We start from the raw sequence: 17,458 nt of genomic DNA on the forward strand, positions 1-17,458 counted from the left end.
CATGCTAGGGCCAACCCTGAGCACTGGACCGCACATTTTTCTTGAAGTGCTGAATCAGCGGCTCCCCATGACAGATGTTATACTTTCATAGCCTATTATGCCTTTGGAATTGTTTGTTCTTACGGTTATTCTTTCCTTGTGTTCCCAAAGATACAAAGTGCTTCATAAAAAAGAGACTGGGGAATGCAGACTTGAAATTTCGATGACTTTTGCCGACGATGCCGGAGAATACACTATTGTTGTTCGCAACAAACACGGGGAAGTTTCTGCATCAGCTTCCTTACTGGAAGAAGGTATGTGAGTAGGGAATTGGTAACTTGGGGGGGGGGAATCAAGAAGAGGAAGGCTAGTATCAGGGGTTGCCAACCTTTTGGGGCTGATGGGCATATTTGCAAAGTGGCATTTGCTAGTTTGTTCTATTGTTCTATAGAATGCTTCCTAATTTCAGAGAGGATATGGGACCCTCTGGGGCATGAGGAAAGGTCTCTGTGGGTGTCTGCATTGGGCACTGCATTGGCAAACTTCAGGCAAGGAGACACTGTTGTTGACTAAGAATTGACAAAGTCACAACAGGGGTGGGTCTACTATGAAACTAATGAAGCTTCAGCTTCAGGGCCCCTAATTCTGGAAGGACCCCAGAAGCTACTTTAGTCTATATTGCTTAAAAAGTTGGGTTCCAGTAGACCCAATATGAATACCGTAACTACAAATGATTAATTTGTTGTTGTTGTATCTATTTCAACAATCGCAAGATTGGAGAGTCCATAGCACACGTTGGCGTGCAGTGAATATTTTCGTAGGGGGACCGTTAGGGCCAGAGGCACCAGGTTGCAAGGGCAATTGGGGGGATGTGTGTGGGAACATCATACCTCTCTCCCTGTTGGAGAGCACTGCACCTTTCTCCTTAAGCCAGGCAGAAGCTCCCCAGGCTTTGAAAAGGAGGCACTAGGCTTTAATACTTTAATACTCTAATTTACTGGGAACATTTAGGGGATAATAATAATAATAATAATAATAATAATAATAATAATAATAATAATAATAATTTATTTATACCCCGCCCATCTGGCTGGGCTTCCCCAGCCACTCTGGGCGGCTTCCAACAAAATGTTAAAATACCGTAATACATCAAACATTAAAAGCTTCCCTAAACAGGGCTGCCTTCAGCTGTCTTCTAAAAGTCTGGTAGTTGTTGTTCTCTTTGACATCTGGTGGGAGGGCGTTCCACAGGGAGGGCGCCACTACCAAGAAGGCCCTGCCCCCCTAGTCCACTGACCTCACACCACCGTAGCACTGATGTCAGTGTATGGTGATCTGTCATGGAACAACCCCATTGAGGAAGACAACAGTTAACCGGCCTCATTGCTGGTTGTGAAGGGGCCCCCATGACAGTTCAAGCTTCGGGGGGCCCCAAATGTAGGTCTCCCGCTTGTCACAATTGCCCAGTTTGTCCAGATTAACATGGCAAGAAGTGACAAGGGTTTCTTACACACAGCACAAGAGCAAAGATCCCTGGATTTTTAAAGTAATAGCTGAATATGGCAATGATAGTTAACATAGATACCACAAGAAGGATGGTGTTGGCTAATCTTAGATGTTGACTTAACCAGAGATTGGTTAACATTTTTAGTATCAGAACACATCATTGGTAATTTGTGCTTGTTACCTTGCATCTGACCCATATTGTTTCCAACATATATTTGGCACAATCACCGAGACCCAACAATTCCCACGTGAGCCCCAGCAAATCGCTTAGGGGCCTCTGTTTTATAACATTCATTTTTTAAAAAGGCATTCTAATTATAATGCAACTTTAAAGGAAGGGCAGAATCAGTGTTCCTAACACAGCACAAAAATATTCTGTTTTAGGACCCTTTCCCCCCATCAAACCAGCATTCAGATGGCAACATGTTCTCATATGTCAATTTACTAAAATGAGTATATTTTTGCCTTTAGCTGACTACGAGGTCTACCTAAAATCTCAAGAAACACTCTATCAAACCCAAGTAACTGCATATGTACAAGAGCCTAAAGTGGCTGCGGAAGCCCCACCGACTTTGTATGCCGACTACGAAAAAGAATATGAAAAAGAACAAGCTCTAATTATGAAGAAAATGGCAAAAGATACTGTGCTCGTCAGAACTTTTGCTGAAGAACAGGTAAGTCTATTGAAGTCATCGTTTATAATTTCAAGGCGTTTCAGTTCTGTTTTGCTTCTTTCCTTGCTTTGTGGTTGTCCTAAGAACTGGAATATAACCCTCATTAAACAGACTGAACACTTCTTCTTTTGTTGTTGTTGTTGTAGGAATTTCACATTTCCTCCTTTGAAGAAAGACTTATCAAAGAAATTGAATACAGAATTATTAAGACCACCTTGGAGGAACTCCTCGAAGAAGACGGAGAAGAAATGGTGGTTGATGTTTCTGAATCTGAAACAGTGGAAGCAGAATTTGAAATGAGGCTGAAGAATTACCGAATCCTTGAGGGAAGTGGTGTGACCTTCCATTGCAAGATGACTGGATATCCTTTGCCCAAGGTATGAATTGTCATATGTGTGGAGGAAAAACTTAAACACGTAGCAGAGTTCCCAAAAATAGACCAGAGGTAATTGCACTTCATTCAGCAGAGCTTTTACTTGCTACTGAAGGCAAATAAGCATAATGGTCACAAATCCAGTACATTCAGGATTGGCACAGTCAATAAAAATCCAGTTGCAACACTTACAAAGCTTATAAATGTATAACAAGACTAAACTTTGGCATGTCCAAAGTCCATTTTGGGGGCCTAATTCAGCCCCTGTGGCAGTTTATTCCCTAAAATCCTAAAGAAAACCCAACAACTTCAATCCTAAAAAAAGGTCAACAACTTTGGTTGGCCCTCTGATCAGCCCTCACGGCCCTTCACTTCATTAAATCTGGCCCTCTTTGAAAAAAGTTTGGACACCACTGCCCTAAGCATACTATGTTCAGAACACCACACCAGAAGGAAGAGAGATAGAAAGAGAAAGTAAAACCCAGGCTCCTTCCGGCCTATATTTATAGTCAGCATGACCTTAATTGGAAGAGATAAGAGAACCAGTTCAAGCCAGCTGTACTCAGCTTCTCTGAAGATATAACCCAAACAATCATGAGGTTTCTTTCACACAGAAAAGCTTCCAGAAACTTCCAGAACCCTCTTGAATTAATCAGAATAGGAAAGATCTCTATACATCAGATCAATACTTTCTGCACTAAGAAATGCAAACTGACGTGTGTGTGTGTGTGTGTGTGTGTGTGTGTGTGTGTACTTTACAACAGAACAAACTGTGCTATTTATACGCCTCCCACCACCACCAGTTAAATCATGTTTGTATAGGGGACATTTCTTCATTCATCTGACTTCAATAGGAAAAACCAATTTGTAAAAGTAACACCTTTCATAGTTTACAAAAGTAACACATCTAAAGTTTTGCACACACCTAGATGAAAACAGATATAATTTGAGGAAGCTTTATTTTAGTGTCTTCATTCTTTAAGCTTGATGTGCCTTTTCATGCATTGTAAAGAAAGGAAAAGGAAAGAGAGAACACATATCCACACATTTTCATGTTACCAAACCAACTATAAGAGTGTGAAAATCAACTGAGTATGTCATGGGAAATTTTAGGACATTTATAGGGAACCTCATTCTTGTCACCTACATAGTTTTGCAAGTTTGATTTTTTTTTTTTTAATGCAGATTGCATGGTACAAGGATGGCAAGCGTATCAAGCATGGAGACCACTACCACATGGAGGTTCTACAAGATGGCAGAGCCAGCCTCCGTTTACCTGTTGTCTTACCGGAAGATGAAGGCATTTATACTGTCTTTGCCAGTAACTTAAAAGGAAATGCCATATGCTCTGCAAAATTATACGTTGAGCCTGTTGGACCAAGTGGGTCTCCAGGTTATATCCCATCGCCTGAAATGATTAGAAGATATCGGTAAGAATCTATTTTATTTTATTTATTTATTTATTTAGTAAATTTATATACACCCTTCCTCATAAGATCTCAGGGTGGTTCGCAGAATAGAATACAAGATAAAAACACAAGTACCGGTAAATGATTAGAACGAAACAGCAAAACAATAACCACTTCCTTCCCACAGACACATTTAAAAGGTTGTAGAATATTTATCAGCCAAAGGCCTGGTTGAAGAGGAATGTTTTCACCTGGTGCCTAAAAATATACAATGAAGGCGCCAGGCAAACCTCCCTGGGATGAGCATTTCACAAACAGTGAGCCACTACAGAGAAAGTCTGTTCTTGTGTGGCCATCCTCTGGACCGCATGTGGAAGAGGCACATGAAAAAGGGACTCAGATGATGAACGCAGAGTATGGCACAGTTTATATGGGGAGGGACGGTCCTTGAGGTATTGCAGGCCTGAGCTGTTTAAGGCTTTATAGGTCATAACCAGCAGTTTGAATTGGGCCTGGAAGCTAATTGGCAGCCACTGCAGAATAAGTCACATCCCCAAGATAGTCTGGGGAGAGGAGTGGCCCACTATGTTATAGCCAAAACACAGATGGTGGCCCTGTGACCCTACATATGTTGTTGGACTACAGTTCCCCTCACCATTGGTCATGCTGGCTGGGGCTGATGGGAAATTGAGTCCCACCTGGAAGACTACAGGTTCACTACCCCTGGCCTAGGATGACTATGGCCACATACAAGCAGTATTCTGTATGTCCCACAACACAGCACTCTCTAATTAATTGACATAAGCCCCCCTTAAGCCATCTGTATGGCTGTAATGGAATTGCTAAATGGAGGTTCCCTGTAGGTTGCTACATTTCAGATATCATTGGTAGCATGTGTTTAATAGGATGGTTTATTATCTTTGCAGATCTCTCTCTCCTCGCTCCCCAAGCCGCTCTCCTGCCCGCAGTTCCCCTTCACGCTCACCTGCACGGAGACTGGAGGAGACGGACGAAGCACAGCTGGAGAGGTTGTACAAGCCAGTGTTCGTCTTGAAGCCAACCTCATTTAAATGTGCAGAAGGGCAGACGGCGAGATTTGACCTCAAAGTTGTGGGCAGACCCATGCCAGAAACATACTGGTTCCACAATGGTATGAAACTCACCACTCGTCATGCAGCTCTTTGCAAAATCAAAGATTCACATTGAAGGAAAACAACACTCCGGTCTAAAATAATACGTATATTTATTTCCATAGGTCAACAAGTCCTTAACGATTATACACATAAAATCGTGATTAAGGAAGATGGCACACAGTCGCTGATTATTATTCCAGCTACACCTGATGATTCTGGGGAATGGGTTGTAATTGCCCAAAACAGAGCAGGCAAAACATCCATCACAATGACCCTGACAGTGGAAGGTATTTGCTCTACTTCTTTTGGACATGGGTCTTTGATTACAGTAGTCTACCTCTTCAGTATCTTCATCTGATAACCTGTCTTCTTCTTTTTTAGCTAAGGAACACTTAGTGAGACCACTGTTTGTAGAGAAGCTGAAGAACATGAGCGTTAAGGAGGGAAATAAACTGGAAATGAATGTGCGGGCCAGGGGTAACCCTAATCCTGACATTGTGTGGCTGAAGAACAGTGACATCATCGTACCCCACAAATATCCAAACATAAAGTGAGTCTTTATTGATTTTGTTCGGTAAATATATAACTAGTTTGTTTCATCTGTAATGGGGTGAAAGAAATCATTTATTTGTATACATACACATGTACAAACAATGCCGTATGCAATGGCTACACTGCAATTGAAATATAACTCAATAAACGAGTAAGGAAATTAAGGGGAGTTATTTGTAAGATAAAACAAGCTCCCCAGGGCTCTTAGCATTTCCAACCAATGCTCATACACCAGTTCAAGAACTTCCACAGCACTACTAGAGAGCCAGTGTGGTGTAGTGGTTAAGAGCAGTGGACTCGTAATCTGGTGAACCGGGTTTGCGTCTCCGCTCCTCCACATGCAGCTGCTGGGTGTCCTTGGGCTAGTCACACTTCTCTGAAGTCTCTCAGCCTCACTCACCTCATAGAGTGTTTGTTGTGGGGGAGGAAGGGAAAGGAGATTGTTAGCCGCTTTGAGACTCCTTCGGGTAGTGATAAAACGGGATATCAAATCCAAACTCTTCTTCTTCTTCTCTTCTACTAAATAAGATATTGTGGGTGAGCTGGATTTTATGTAGATTTCACTGAAATTCTCCATTAAACCATTAAAACAAAAAACAATTGCACTGAAGTGACCGAAAAGCTCTACGAAGAGCAAATGTTTACTTTTGACACTCTGTGTTTCAGAATTGACGGAACAAAAGGAGAAGCCGCCCTGAAAATTGAGCGCACTGTGAGACATGACGCTGCGTGGTATACTGCGACAGCCATCAACAAAGCTGGACGTGACACTACACGGTGTAAAGTGAATGTTGAAGTTGAGCTCACTGAACCCGAACCAGAGAGAAGATTAATCATTCCCAAGGGGACTTACAAAGCAAAAGAGATTGCAGCACCAGAACTAGAACCTCTCCACTTGCGTTATGGTCAAGAGCAGTGGGAGGAAGGCGACCTTTACGACAAAGAAAAACAACAGAAGCCGTTTTTCAAGAAGAAGCTCACTTCCTTAAGGCTGAAGCGATTTGGGCCAGCCCATTTTGAGTGCAGACTCACGCCGATTGGTGACCCAACCATGGTGGTGGAGTGGCTGCACGACGGCAAGCCCTTGGAGGCAGCCAACAGGCTTAGAATGATTAATGAATTTGGATATTGCAGCCTTGACTATGACGTATCCTATCCCAGAGACAGTGGAGTGATCACCTGCAGAGCCACAAACAAATATGGCACTGATCACACATCGGCGACACTCATTGTTAAGGACGAGAAGAGCCTTGTTGAAGAATCCCAACTGCCAGAAGGCAGGATGGGGCTGCAACGCATTGAAGAACTCGAGAGAATGGCCCATGAGGGCGCTCTTCATGGAGTTACAGAAGATCAGAAAGTCAAACAGAAGCCAGAAATAGTCTTGTTTCCTGAACCAGCAAGAGTTATTGAGGGTGAAATAGCACGGTTCCGCTGCCGGGTGACTGGTTATCCGCAGCCCAAGGTCAACTGGTACCTCAATGGCCAACTCATTCGTAAAAGCAAGAGGTTTAGACTACGTTACGATGGGATCTATTACTTGGATATTGTGGACTGCAAATCCTACGATACAGGTGAAGTAAAAGTAGCTGCTGAAAACCCTGAAGGTGCAACGGAACACAAGGTGAAACTTGAGATTCAGCAGCGGGAAGATTTCAGATCCGTGCTTCGCCGAGCACCTGAGCCTAAGCATGAAGCTCCAGCAATGGAGCCTGGCAAACTTTTGTTTGAAGTTCAAAAGGTCGACAAGCCCGTTGAGAAAACTACCAAGGAGGTGGTGACTCTGAAGAAGGCCGAAAAAGTGAGCCACGAAAAAGTGTCTGAAGAATCTGAGGAACTCCGCAGTAAATTCAAGCGCAGAACTGAGGAGGGCTATTTTGAAGCAATTACCGCTGTGGAGCTCAAATCTCGCAAGAAGGACGAGTCCTATGAAGAGCTGCTTAAAAAGACAAAGGACGAACTTCTCCACTGGACCAAAGAGTTAACCGAGGAAGAGAAGAAAGCCCTGTTGGAAGAAGGCAAAGTCACTATTCCAACCATCAAGCCAGAGAAGGTTCAACTTAGTCCCAGCATGGAGGCTCCCAAAATATTGGAACGCATCCAAAGCCAGACAGTTGGCCAAGGAAGTGATGCCCATTTCCGTGTCCGTGTGGTAGGCAAACCAGACCCAGAGTGCCAATGGTTCAAAAACGGTGTGCAGATTGAGAGGTCAGATCGCATCTATTGGTTCTGGCCGGAAGATAATGTTTGTGAGCTGGTAATCCGAGATGTAACAGCAGAGGACTCTGCCAGCATCATGGTGAAAGCCGTTAACATAGCTGGTGAAACCTCAAGTCATGCTTTCTTGTTAGTACAAGGTAATATCCCTTTCCAAAAGGGGGCCTCTTGCCCCCTTTCCAAAATGTTGTCTTCTTTTTACGCTCAAATCAGATAATATTCATTCTCATCTTTTGGCTTCTCTTTTTATTTTCTTTGCAGCCAAGCAGCATATCACATTCACACAGACTTTACAAGATGTCACTGCTAAGGAGAAAGATTCGATGGCGACCTTTGAGTGTGAAACCTCCGAGCCTTTCGTTAAAGTGCAGTGGTACAAAAATGGTCTGGAGATTTCTTATGGAGACAAATACAGAACGCACTCTGACAGGAAGGCTCACTTCCTTTCAGTGCTAATGATTGATAAGTCCGATGAAGATGATTACAGCTGTGCCCTGGTGGAAGACGAGTCTGTAAAGACAACAGCCAAACTAATTGTTGAAGGTGAGGGCAAAGGTTACTCTAAAGGTAAAGGGACCCCTGACCATTAGGTCCAGTCGTGACCGACTCTGGGGTTGCGGCGTTCATCTCACTTTATTGGCCGAGGGAGCCGGCGTACAGCTTCCGGGTCATGTGGCCAGCATGACTAAGCTGCTTCTGGCGAACCAGAGCAGCGCACAGAAACGCCGTTTACCTTTCCGCCGGAGCGGTACCTATTTATCTACTTGCACTTTGACGTGCTTTCAAACTGCTAGGTTGGCAGGAGCAGGGACTGAGCAACGGGAGCTCACCCCATCACGGGGATTTGAACCGCTGACCTTCTGATCGGCAAGTCCTAGGCTCTGTGGTTTAACCCACAGTGCCACCCGCATCAATCATGTAACCATTCTGATGCCCAACCCTAGTCACTTTTAAAATAGCCAGCCTTGCACTATTCAATTGGCCCATGGTTAAAAACAAACAACCCTATTTTCAGGCTAGATGGGGCTGATGGGAGTTTGGTGTCCAACATCATCTGTGGGAGGGACTGCAGATTCTCCATCTTTGTATTTAAATCATTGGCGCATGGGCATGGCCCTAGATTAGCATAGAATGTACAAACATAAGAAGAGCTTGCTGGATCAGTCCGCATTTTGAAAAGATGGAAGTATTTTGAACTGGGCATTCTTTTTAATCCTGTTGCTAAGAAACATTATGGAACGTTCGTAAGTAATAAAATCACTAAATGAGATGTTTGCATCTGAATGCAGGTGCTGTTATTGAGTTTATTAAAGAACTGGAAGACATTGAAGTCCCAGAAACCTTCTCAGGGGAACTGGAATGTGAGCTTTCACCTGAAGATGTCGAAGGAAAATGGTATCATAATGAGGTGGAGCTCAAACCGAGTAATAAGTATCTGATAACCTCACGCCGAGGTCGCCAAATCCTCACAGTTAAAGATGTTGCTAAAGAAGATCAAGGAGAATACAGCTTTGTGGCAGATGGGAAAAAGACCTCCTGTAAACTGAAGATGAAGCGTAAGTTGTTCTGCCTTCTAAATACTTGAGAGCAGAAGTGGGGAAACCCCTTCCCTGCCCCCCAGCCCAAAGACCGTATCCTATCATGAGTAGCCTTCCATCATGCTAGTGGTGGGTGGAGCTGGAAGCAGAGGCCAGAAGTGCAGATGGGTGAAACCATAAGTTTAGCTCTTGTCTTTGTGTAGTTGATAACATTCCCATTCAACAATGCAGTATTCCAATGGTGTGGTGTGGTGAATGTGCGCACGCGTGTGCGCGCACACACACATTATTATTACTATTACTATTATTATTTCATTTCTATACTACTTTGTATTTTTAAGAAAAAAACTCAAAGAGGTTTGCATCCTACATTAAAACATAAAATAACTCAATCCAGAACAAAACATGACAGAAGAAAGTCAGCTATAAAGTATACATTCAAAGCAGCATACTTAACAGGAAAGTAAAATATTATCTTAAAGACTGCAAAATAAAACATTACAAAGAAGGTCAACTATAGAATGCACATTTTATGCAGCAATGTTAACAAAAAAAAATCTTAGAACATTTTGAAAGAAAACATTACTAAAGGAAGTAAAATATAAAATGCACATTTAAAACAGCACAATTAGCAAGAAAATAAATCATTATCATAACCATAGAACTGCTGCTGTTGCTGCCAGTCTTGTCAATGATGGTTCATGGCAGGCAGTGGCTGTGGAAGTTCAGGCTCAGTGACCTGGGTCTGCACTAAGAGACAACCAAGATGGTCTCTGGCATCTTCAGCAGCTTCAGCTTTTGTAGCTGGAGTCAGTCTGGCCTCTGCCCACCCTGGCCACATGGGAAAAGGTCTGTAAAGCAGGGAGCAGGTCCCCCAGGACTCGCAACCTCACACAGCTCTCTGTCCAAGCAATCAAGAGACATTTTCAGAGTTCAAGGACACATTCCTGCTGTCAAAGGCAACTGTGGAGCACCCAGAGCAGGGCTACTGGCTAGGGGAGCAAGGTTCCCCATCCCTATTTTATTGAAGCTCCTGATCATTGTTTAATAACTTCTTGCTTCTCTTTCACATTCCATACAGCACGGCCTGTTGCTGTCCTTCAAGGTCTTGCTGACCAGAAAGTCTGCGAGGGCGACATTGTGCAACTTGAAGTGAAACTCTCCCAAGAAAACGTTGAAGGTGTCTGGATGAAGGATGGTGTCGAGATTCAACCAAGCGACCGTGTCCACATTGTAGTAGATAAGCAGTCACATATGTTGCTGGTGGAAGATGTCACAAAGGAAGACAGCGGAGCATACTCCTTCAACATCCCTAGCCTGCTCCTCTCAACCACTGGCCGTGTCACAGTCTATAGTAAGTGCCTGTGTTTCGGAAGTCGTATAACAAAATGCAAGGCATAATTGTCTTGTGAAATTTGCTGTGCTAAGTGTGGGGAGGGCAGTCATCTTACATAGCTTTAAAAAAAGGATGACAAATGAACTGCATGTTATGACAACTATGTGGAACCTGCATGTGCAGAATGGAACCTATATGTATAGAGGAACCTATAGATATACTGCTGTATATCTCTGCCGTCACCACAACAACTGGGGATAGCTATATGGGAACATAGGGCACTGCCTTATACTGAATCAGACCATGGTCCATCTAGCTCAGTTCAGGGTTTCCCAAATTTGGATCTCCAGCTGTTTTGGGACTACAGTTCCCATCATCCCTGACCACTGGTCCTGCTAGCTAGGGATGATGGGATTTGTAGTCCCAAAACAGCTTTAGAAAACCCTGGTCTACAATGATTGGCAGTGGCCCTCCAGGGTTTTAGAGAGGGTTCTCTCCCAGCACTACCAATTGCTAGTGATTGAACCTAGGATCTTCTGCATGCCATCTGTAAAGCTGCCTGCGACATTTGGACACCTGTTGCTTCAGATAATTACACTGGGAGGAGGATCTTGGTTCCATCCATTTTTGTACATTTCTCACATTCTTATATACTTAAGCTAAAAGCACCAGAATCCATGTATTGATCTTTCCATGTAATCTCTTATCTGCAATTTGCAGGCGTGGAAATTATTATACCACTAAAAGATGTCCATGCTATTGAGGGTACAAGAGCCATCCTTGAAAGCAAAATTTCAGTCCCTGATGTGTCTTCATCCAAGTGGTACCTAAACGATGAGCAAATAAAACCTGATGACCGTGTCCAAGCTGTCTCCAAAGGCACAAAGCAGAGGCTAGTGTTTACCAGGACACATGCATCAGATGAAGGACACTGCAAACTGGCAGTAGGCAAAGTTGAAACCAGCTGCAATCTCACAATTGAAGGTAAGTATTCCTCAGATATGCAGGCTTTATTAAAACACATATTCTGATCGTGCAACAAGTAACAACTTGATTCTACTAAGTCACCTTTTTTTTTAACAACAGAAATTCAGATTATTAAAGGTCTTCACGATATCACCTGCACCGAAACTCAGAATGTAACTTTTGAAGTTGAGCTGTCCCACGCAGGGATTGATGTTGTGTGGCATTTTAAGGACCAAGAGCTCAAAGCTGGGCCCAAGTATAAGATCGAGGCACATGGCACAATCTATAAACTGACAGTAGTAAACATGATGAAAGACGATGAAGGAGAGTATACATTTTATGCTGGAGAAAAGAAGACATCTGGGACACTGGTTGTAGCAGGTTAGTTATTTATAAAGCACTCAACTTTTTCTTGAAGGTCAAATGCCCTGCTGTTTATATTTGTTAGTTCAGTTCATACTTAAGTCCATGAGGCCTGCCAAACAAACAAACAAACAAACAAACAAACAAACAAACCATGGTGAATGATAGTTGGAGGAAAGTGGACATTCCTAAGAAGAGGAATTCCTTTCCAACTCCTAGTCTGGGAGTAGTTGCATTATAATCCATTTTGTCTCCATGGAAACATGGGCAAGGAGAGTATCATCAGGTCAACATGGTCTATGGATCCAAGAGATCAATACAGCAATGATGGTGATGATGATGGTTTGATTAATTAAGTATACCTCCATCCATGTGACTGGGTTGCCCCAGTCACTCGGGGGGGGGGGCTTTCAACAAAATATAAAGGGATAAAACAAAACACGCAGCCTTAAAAGCTTCCCGAAACAGGGCTGCCTTCAGATGTCTACCAAAGTTCATATAATTTTTTAACTCTTTGACATCTGAAGGGCGGATATTCTATAGGGTGGGTGCAACTACTGAGAAGGTCCTCTTTTTCAGTTTTTCCAGTTTTTCTCTGGGACCACCACTTAATGTGGCCTATAGGAATGTCACAGGAACATACAAATGTGCAGGGCTTCAGAGTGCTATGGAGCACATCACCCTCCCAAGGTTATCTGTGTCACCCTCACCCTGGTTATGGTAGCAGCAGTTGCCTGTCTGCATAGATAGCAGCAGCTACTGCACCAGGAACACCATCAACATAGACTATTAGTGTAGTCAGTAGGAATCTAATCAGAGGGACGACAAATACAAGCTTGACCTTTATTTCCCCACAGGTGGCGCCATTTCAAAGCCCCTCACTGATCTAACTGTGGCCGAATCCCAGAAAGCTGTTTTTGAATGTGAAGTAACCAATCCAGATTCTGAGGGCCAGTGGCTGAAGGATGGGAAACCACTTTCAATGACTGATCGCTGCAAAAGTGAATCCGATGGTTTGAAGAGGAGACTTAATATCCCAATCAGCAAAGTAGATGATGTTGGCGAATATACCTATCAAGTGGCCTCTTCGAAAACATCCGCTAAGCTGAAAGTTGAAAGTGAGTAATCAGTGGGGAAAGTTTGTCTCAATTCCACACTGGACAAATTGGAAAAAAATCTCCTAAAATGGATATTCCTGTTAATAATTTTGTAAAATATATTTTTTTGGGGGGGGGAATGGACTGTAAGAACTTTATGGAATCTGCTTTTCTGAACTTAACAGTATATTTCAGCTATGCAATTGGTAGCTATACTCTTACATTTTTATTACACAATACCTAATCCAGTTATGAGATGAGCCAACACTGCAGCACAATCTAGCTTCAATCCTGAGAGGTTCAACAGAAAGGGGGTGCAGGGCCTTCCTCTCACCAGCACCCACCTTAACACCCTTTTTAGAGGGGGTTCTCAGGATAGGACTATCCTGACTGGGAAGAGTGCCTTCCATCAGCTTCAGCTGGTGGCCCAACTGTGCCCCTATCTGGACAGGGATAGCCTAACATCTGCTGTCTATGCTCTGGTAACCTCAAGGTTAGATTACTGCAACGTGTTATTTGTGGGGCTGCCTCTGAAGATGGTTCAGAAACTTCATCTGGTGCAGAATTCAGCAGCCAGGTTTGAGCATATTACACCGATCCTGAACTGCCTGCACTGGCTGCCAGTTAGTTTCTGGACCCAAATCAAAGTCCTGGTTTTCATCTATAAAGCCTTAAATGGATCAAGACTGCAATACCTCAAAGACTGCCTCTCTCCATATGAACCGAGCCAGACCCTGTGGTCATCATCTGAGGCCCTTCTTCATGTGCCTCCTCCGTGATAGGTCCAGAGGTTGGCAACACGAGAACAGGCCTTTTGGGGGGTGGCCCCCCACTTGTGGAATGCTCTCCCCAGGGAAGCTCAGCTGGTGCCTTTGTTACATATTTGTAGGCACCAGGCAAAAACATTCCTCTTCTCCCAGGCCTATGGGTAATTAAACAATCTATGACCTTTTAAACTGGGGGTTTGTTACTATGGTGTGTGTTTTTGTTTTTTTATATATTGTAAACCCCCCCCCCCCGTGATCCTTGGATGAAGGGCGGTATAGAAATTTAATACATAATAATAGCATCTACCTGTATAACGTCAACAATTTGATTTGCTCTTTCCAAACAGCCGTCAAAATCAAGAAGACGTTGAAGAACCTGACTGTAACAGAAACACAAGATGCAGTTTTTTCAGTGGAACTTACTCATCCTGATGTGAAAGGAGCTCAGTGGATCAAGAATGGTGTTGAGCTGCATTCTGGTGACAAATATGAGATCAAGGTGGAAGGGACAACCCACACGCTGAAAGTCAAGAAATGCGCTGTAACTGATGAGTCCGTCTACAGCTTTAAACTGGGGAGGATAGGAGCCAATGCACGACTCCATGTTGAAAGTAAGTCAGCCTCTACACAATAAATAGGCTGGGAAGAATTAAAGCAAGTTGAATGATAGTATCATAAAGTATCATAAAGAATCATGATATAGTATCATTCTCCACACTGTCAACACTCATTTGCTCTGTCCTATTATCATTTCTAGTAAAAGATTTTGGGATGTATTTTTAAGCGCTACAAACATTTTTTTTAAAAAAATGGGGGGGACTGTGAACAGAAATGATGGCAGGAAGGATGCATGCATTTTTAATAATAATAATAATAATAATAATAATAATAATAATAATAATAATAATAATAATGTATTACTTATACCCCACACATCTGGCTAGGCCTCCCCAGCCCCTCTGGGTGACTCCCACCACAATTTTAAAAACACGATAAAACATCAAACACTAAAACTTCCCTAAACAGGGCTGCCTTCAGATGTTTTATAAAAGTCAGGTAGTTGTTTATTTCCTTGACATCTGATGGGAGGGCATCTGGGCTGTTTTAAGCAAATGTGACACTGGGGTGCAAAGATCCACCCGCCTGCCCCGGGTTGCCCAGTCCCAGGTGCACAGGAGGGTGGAGCTGGCCATCCGCCTCAGCATCTTGCTGGCTTGGTCACCCCCCAAACTCGCAGAACGCAAGAGCCCACCGCGGTGCTCCGACCGATGGGCGAGCTCTTCCCTGGACTCAACTCTCAGGCCCTGGACTCTCAGCCTGGCGCCCCTGAGAGCCCGGTGCCCAGGTGCACCGCACCCCTAGTGCCTATGGGTAAGACAGCCCTGGAGGGCGTTCCACAGGGTGGGTGCCACTACCGAGAAGGCCCTCTGCCTGGTTCCCTGTAATCTCACTTCTTGCAGTGAGGGAGACACCAGAAGGCCCTTGGAGATGGACCTCAGTGTCTGGGCTGAACAATGGGGGTGGAGAGGCCGTTTAGGGCTTTAAAGGTCAGCACCAACACTTTGAATTGTGCTCGGAAACATACTGGGAGCCCAAAACATTTATTTATTACAATTATATACCACCTTTATCTTCCAAGGATCTCAAGCTGGTTGGTGTACATGGTTCTCCTCTTCCACGTTTCAACCTCACAACAACCCTGTGGGTTTGGTTAGGCTAAGAGATGGTGACTGGCCCAAAGTCACCCAATGAGCTTCGTGGCTGAGTGAGGATTAAAACCCTGCTCTCTCAGTTCCTAGTCCAACCCTCTTAATTATTAGACCACACTGCCTCTTTTATTCTATGCTACATTCAACTCAGGGAAACAAAAACTTCTTGCAGTTTCCAGTCCTGAAGCCAATTGTCTTACAGTGGTTTTAGCGAGTAACTAAACTGTCGGTAACTTCTTCCCTAAAGCTGTCAAGATAATCAAGAAGCCCAAGGATGTGACTGCTCTGGAGAATGCCGTTGTTTCATTTGAAGTGAGTGTGTCCCATGACACTGTCCCAGTCAAATGGTTCCACAAGAACATCGAGTTGAAGCCCAGCGACAAATACCGACTGAGCTCCCAGAGGAAAGTCCACAAGCTGACGTTGCAAAATATATCTCCCGCTGATGCTGGAGAATACACAGCAGTAGTAGGACAACTTGAGTGCAAAGCAAAACTCTTTGTAGAAAGTAAGTTAAAACAAATCTATTATTAGAATCAAGCTCCATTATCAAATATCAGACTGAAAGTACCTCGCGACACGTTATAAAAGACGATCTAATCGTGTGCTGTATCAATATTATTTTCTATAGCTGTGCACATAACAAAGACCATGAAAAATATTGAGGTTGCCGAGACCAAAACTGCCTCTTTTGAGTGCGAGGTATCTCATTTCAATGTGCCCGCTGTTTGGCTGAAAAATGGAGTGGAAATTGAAATGAGCGAGAAGTTTAAAATAGTGGTTCAGGGAAAGCTCCATCAGCTCAACATCATGAACACCAGCAGTGAGGATTCTGCCGAATACACCTTTGTCTGTGGAAATGACAAAGTCAGCGCAACCCTGACAGTGAAGCGTAAGTATAGTTAACATTGCACACCCTCTTATTCTCAGTCTTTGTAAATTTAGGGGGTTAAAAGATTAGCCGGCCTACTTTCTTGGGATGTGGCACTGAATCTATGTGGTGCCAATGTATCCATTGACTTAATTACATCATGGTGATGTCAGATGATTGACAGGCAGGAAGCCCCTTTCCACATGTCTAAGTGGCCAACAGGAGGCGGGGGGGGGCTCAGAATCCAGACCACCAGCTGGATCCTGTCCACAACCCCTGACTTAGCCCCTCAATTTCCAAACTTTTTTGTTCTAGAAAATTGCAATATGTTTTCTCTTCTTTGCAAAGTTCATTGATTTGTGTTTCAAAAACATGCATATGACATCAATCCGAGGCTGGGTTTTTTAGATTTTGCTGGTTTTAATATATATATTTTATTTTATTTTATTTTATTTTATTTTATTTTATTTTATTTTATTTTATTTTATTTTATTTTATTTTATTTTATTTTATTTTATTATTTTTGTTGTGGGAAGTGACTTTGAGTTTACTTTTTGTAAGAAAAGCAACTGATAAGTTTAATGATGATGATGACAATGATGAAATATTTTCCCTTTTATTTCCTTTAAAACCAGCTATCTTGATAACATCCATGCTGAAGGACATCAACGCAGAAGAGAAAGATACAATAACCTTCGAAGTGACTGTTAATTATGAAGGCATTACGTACAAATGGTTGAAGAACGGCGTGGAAATAAAATCAACGGACCGGTGCCAGATTAGAACTAAGAAACTTACACATTCACTTTCGATAAGAAATGTGCATTTTGGAGATGCTGCAGAATACAGTTTTGTTGCTGGGAAAGCTGCTTCATCTGCAACTTTATATGTGGAAGGTATTAAGTTTTCTTCCATCTGTTTTAGCTCTTTAGCACTAAATTGAAGCAAACATCAATCCAGAGCAGTAT

The 17,458-nt window shown here is 43.1% G+C and overlaps 1 protein-coding gene across 48 annotated transcripts in view; it reads left to right on the forward strand.

The window, feature by feature from the left end:
- Positions 1 to 17,458, forward strand: part of TTN (titin) — a 293,526-nt gene that overhangs the window by 25,971 nt on the left and 250,097 nt on the right. For all 48 annotated transcript variants that reach the window (XM_081862229.1, XM_081862238.1, XM_081862246.1 and 45 more), the window contains 18 exons: positions 151 to 293; positions 1,957 to 2,159; positions 2,306 to 2,536; positions 3,718 to 3,962; positions 4,868 to 5,091; positions 5,197 to 5,361; positions 5,456 to 5,624; positions 6,293 to 7,983; positions 8,105 to 8,386; positions 9,133 to 9,399; positions 10,463 to 10,735; positions 11,438 to 11,701; positions 11,804 to 12,064; positions 12,904 to 13,164; positions 14,258 to 14,521; positions 15,867 to 16,127; positions 16,251 to 16,511; positions 17,126 to 17,386. In XM_081862229.1, coding sequence (XP_081718355.1) covers positions 151 to 293; positions 1,957 to 2,159; positions 2,306 to 2,536; positions 3,718 to 3,962; positions 4,868 to 5,091; positions 5,197 to 5,361; positions 5,456 to 5,624; positions 6,293 to 7,983; positions 8,105 to 8,386; positions 9,133 to 9,399; positions 10,463 to 10,735; positions 11,438 to 11,701; positions 11,804 to 12,064; positions 12,904 to 13,164; positions 14,258 to 14,521; positions 15,867 to 16,127; positions 16,251 to 16,511; positions 17,126 to 17,386 — 5,726 coding nt within the window. The remainder of the gene's footprint in view (positions 1 to 150; positions 294 to 1,956; positions 2,160 to 2,305; positions 2,537 to 3,717; positions 3,963 to 4,867; positions 5,092 to 5,196; positions 5,362 to 5,455; positions 5,625 to 6,292; positions 7,984 to 8,104; positions 8,387 to 9,132; positions 9,400 to 10,462; positions 10,736 to 11,437; positions 11,702 to 11,803; positions 12,065 to 12,903; positions 13,165 to 14,257; positions 14,522 to 15,866; positions 16,128 to 16,250; positions 16,512 to 17,125; positions 17,387 to 17,458) is intronic.

Source organism: Podarcis erhardii (assembly GCF_964252035.2).
Source record: "Podarcis erhardii genome assembly, chromosome: 1".
NCBI classification, from domain to species: Eukaryota; Metazoa; Chordata; class Lepidosauria; order Squamata; family Lacertidae; genus Podarcis; species Podarcis erhardii.